Source organism: Polypterus senegalus, chromosome 4, assembly GCF_016835505.1.
Source record: "Polypterus senegalus isolate Bchr_013 chromosome 4, ASM1683550v1, whole genome shotgun sequence".
Classification (NCBI taxonomy): domain Eukaryota; kingdom Metazoa; phylum Chordata; class Cladistia; order Polypteriformes; family Polypteridae; genus Polypterus; species Polypterus senegalus.
Genome location: NC_053157.1, coordinates 238,039,964 through 238,043,862, shown reverse-complemented (window position 1 = coordinate 238,043,862; position 3,899 = coordinate 238,039,964). Strand labels below are relative to the sequence as shown.

General features: G+C 47.8%; 1 protein-coding gene across 2 annotated transcripts; it reads left to right on the top strand.

The window, feature by feature from the left end:
• Positions 1-434: 434 nt before the first annotated feature.
• LOC120528256 (zona pellucida sperm-binding protein 4-like) lies at positions 435-3,351 on the top strand. Of its 2 annotated transcripts, none has more exons than XM_039752381.1 (12): positions 435-627; positions 709-830; positions 921-984; positions 1,057-1,215; positions 1,287-1,474; positions 1,725-1,822; positions 1,897-2,024; positions 2,158-2,347; positions 2,423-2,570; positions 2,722-2,797; positions 3,005-3,127; positions 3,208-3,351. In XM_039752381.1, exons 1-12 carry the CDS (start codon positions 471-473, stop codon positions 3,327-3,329), a joined length of 1,575 nt encoding a protein of 524 aa, XP_039608315.1. In that variant the 5' UTR covers positions 435-470; the 3' UTR covers positions 3,330-3,351. The 2 variants fall into 2 exon arrangements, with proteins under 2 accessions (XP_039608315.1, XP_039608314.1); XM_039752380.1 differs by having other exon boundaries at positions 436-627; positions 912-984.
• Positions 3,352-3,899: the final 548 nt, after the last annotated feature.

The window sequence follows — 3,899 nt, the reverse complement described above, 5'->3', positions numbered from 1 at the left end:
TCAGTGAATGTCTCATAAGAATATATAATTTGTATTATTTACAGTATTTTTAAATAGTCATAATTATTATTACCATCTTTTGGATTTTTGTATAAAGACTCGTACTCAGAGCCCCCTTTTCTTGATTAAACAGGTCTTTCCCAAACCGTCTTCTTTATAAAGCCCCTCCTTTCACATTCGTCACGTTTCTCCTCTTCCTTGATGTTTACCGATTTCCCTCACTAAATTAACAGACACATCGCCCCGCAGAGCGTTCACTTCTACACGATCTTCGTTTGGACATCTCAGTCCGATGCCGTGACGTGCTGATTGCTTAATAAAGCCGCACGAGCATAGTGAGTGCCCCGATTCCCCGCGCTCCATTCTCGCGCCTGCTCACTAACGAGTCACCTGCGCGCCGCCGATGAGGATTTAAACCTGCGCTCGCGCGCTTTCTTTTATGTCGTGTTCCTGTTTGGCGTCTTAACAGCATGGCGCGTTTGGATTGTTGGTGTCTTTTCTGGATGGCCGTTTGTTGGACGTGTGTGCAGTTTGTTTTTGCAGCGTCCGGAGACGTGACTAAGAAATGCGACGGTGACAAGGCGATGACATTGTCATTTGCAGGATCTCCGACCCTTTTTCTCCAGAGTAAGTGCTGCGTGTACTCGAGCATTGGGACTTGTCAGCGCCGCGTATTCCAGTAAATCTCCTCAACTTCTGTCTTTTCAGAGACGAGTGGTGGAGTCGTAAATGTGATCAACAATCTCCCAGGAATTGTCCTCCGTGTAATAGCTGGTCGCACCACATTAACGGTGCCCTTTAATTCCCCGTACGGTTATGCGTCCGACAAGGTGAGTAGCGCTAACGCTTCAGCCGTTGGTTGCCTTTTTTAATTAAGTTTTGTAGTTTTGAGCCCCTCCTGTTCACTTTAGGGCTCTCAGTACGTTGTGACCATTGCTGTCGGATCTCGATCAAATCTGAAAACCTTCACGTGCCTTAAACCAGGTATGTTTCTCTTCTGGGCTGGCACAGTGAGTGTCTCTCCCGTCTTTTAATTGGGCTTTTTGACCAACGCAGCTCGCCGATCTGTGAGTGTTGCTGAGAGATGTGCAGTTGCAGCCACCGAGAAGTTCCCTTGTGGAGAGTCTTCATCCATCACTCAAGCAGACTGTGAAGCCAACAACTGTTGCTACGATTCAAGCAGCAGCACAAGTCCATGCTACTTTGCCAATGATGGTGAGAGGTTGGGTGTGAGTGAGCAAAGATGGCTGCTGCTGGATATTCATATCTGTGTTTGCTTTGGCCAGTGACTGTGCAGTGCACCCTGGATGGCCAGTTTGTGGTGGTGGTGTCTGAGAAGGTGACCCTTCCTCCCCTGGATCTTGGGTCCATCAAGTTGGTGGACAGCAGTTCCCCCAGCTGCAGCCCTGTGACTAGCCTGTCCAGCTTTGTCATGTACCAGTTTCCAGTCAGTGCCTGTGGCAGCACAGTTCAGGTGAGTCTTGGGGATGTCAACCAGCACTGGCCAGAGAGCCCACTGCTGCCAATTTTGTTCCATAAGATTTTAGGCTAAAATTTGTATTGTGTAATCTAAAACTACTGCAAGTAAGGGCTGCTCTACACTTGAATGATCTATACCCCCTTTGGAATCCTTGCAACCAAGATTAGAAAGGCAATGCTACCACCTCCTACTAGATCACCTTTCTGGTCTCTGTGGGTCAATACTTGAAATGTCCCTGTTTCAGCTGGCTGGTGGTAATGTGACCTACCAGAACACCATGTCTGCTGCCATCACTGTGAGGACTGGTCCTGAGGGCTCCATCACCAGGGACAGTGTCTACAAGTAAGACTTCTGAACCTGCTTCCTCTAACCCTAAATGTGATCTCCCTGCTATGATGTGGTGTTTCTCTCCTCAGGTTATTCTTCCAGTGCACCTACTCGGGAAGCCAGGATGTGCAAGTGGAGGCTGAGGTGTATACTGTGGCGCCACCTCTTCCAGTAGTAGAGCAAGGGCCATTTGACCTGGAATTGGTCATTGCAACAGGTACTTTAGGGTCCCAGATGGTTTGACATGCTAATCTTTCTCAGAAAGGCTTGAAGGTTAAAAGCTTGGTGGATTTGGAGCTCTGAGGATCATGTGGTTAGGGTGTGAAAGTTTGTCTCCTTTCCATGGCCAGATTCCTCCTATGGCTCCTACTATGTGGATGCTGACTACCCAGTGACCAAAACTCTGAGGGATCCTGTGGCTGTGGAAGTGCACATCGTGAACAGGACTGACCCTAACCTTGTTCTGACTCTTGGGGACTGCTGGGTCACCCCAGGACCTTCTGCTTCCAGCCAGCCCCAGTGGAGCCTTCTAGTAAATGGGTAGGTGCCCCCTGTGGGAGGGTGGGGAAGGTGAGGATGGCTGTTCTGTGCTAACTGGAGGGTGTGCTTGGTCAGGTGCCCAAACACAGGGGACAACTATTTGACCAGCTTGGTGACTGTGGACAGCACATCTGGAGTGGCCTACCCAAGTCATTACAAGAGATTTGTTTTTGAGATGTTTGCTTTTGTGGATCCTGTAGTTCGGCAAGCTTTGGCAGAGAAGGTGGGTTTCCTTGCTGATTTTTGTTTTGTGCTCAATATGGTTTTGCCTGAAATTCTCAACTGGCTTCTGAGATGCTCCATCCCAAGGAATGCCGAATATATCTGGCTACTAGAAATGTTGGTCCATGACTGTCCTTGATCTTTCTCTGTAGATCTTCATCTACTGTGTGGCTGCTGCCTGCTATCCATCTGCCACAGACCCCTGTACTCAGAGCTGCCCTGTAAGAAGTGAGTAGCTTGTCCTGGTTTTGGTTGTAGATCTCCAAGTAGAATGTGGCCTTACGCTTTCAAATGTGGCATCCTGTCAGTCACTCAATACAAACCTGAGTGGTGTATTGACCGCTAGACTCCGTGTGAAATCTGTCTGGGTACTTTAAGGGGGATTAGTGTGTTTTGTGAGACTAAACCTTATTTTCTGATTGCCCCTGCTTTCAGGATCTGGCAGAGCTGCAGACAAGTTGGCACAAATTGCTTTCTCCAGGAAGAATGTGCTCCTTCACAGTGGTCCAGTGGTCTTTGAGGCTGAGCAGGTGCAAACATCTAAGCTGCAGGATGAAGGTAATCATTTTGAATTACAGTAGGCCAGGATATGGTTTTTTGTTTAATTTTGACTAGAGAGTAAATGTTTCTTCCCACAGCTGTCTTTCCCACTGGATACCTGGTGCTGGGAGCTGCAGCTGCCATGTTGATGGTGGTCCTGGTCTTAGCTGTAGTTGCTGTGAGGAGGTTCAATGTTCAAAAAGTAAATCTGAAGTATTAATAAAATTGCTGCTTGACTTGTGCTTTTTGTCTGGTTTTTGGACCAACTACAGCAGCACCCAACAGATGGCAGGTATGGGTGTTTTTAGGAGGGAGTTGCCCCCTCCACTACTTCAGCCATTTAACTTATTAAATCCTGTTAGTAGTGGCTGGTATGACCTTGGTATTCTCTGGGGTGGCACCTTGGCTCGCACAACTAATGGTTCCAGCTCCCTTTTTAGATGCTGTAAGCTTTTGTACGAGAGACATTTGTGGTGGGTCCTACATTCTATCTCGGATCTTCATGTGGCTTCATGCGAGTTGGTTTTCTTTCGTCTTGGGGGTGGTTTTTTCACACACCAACCACAACCCCGTGTCTCAAATCGGCTGCCGTACTTCCTGACACGGTTAAGGGTAAAAAAAAACACGGTATGAGACATTTTAAAATGTATCGTATCATTACGATCGGGATTATGCATCATTTTAGTTTAGCCAAACGTTCATGTCTTAGGAAGGAAACTGGAACGCAGTGTGGAAACAAACCAGCACAAACGGCAGTGACGGGACTCTCGGCGGGACGCAGCGCTACCGC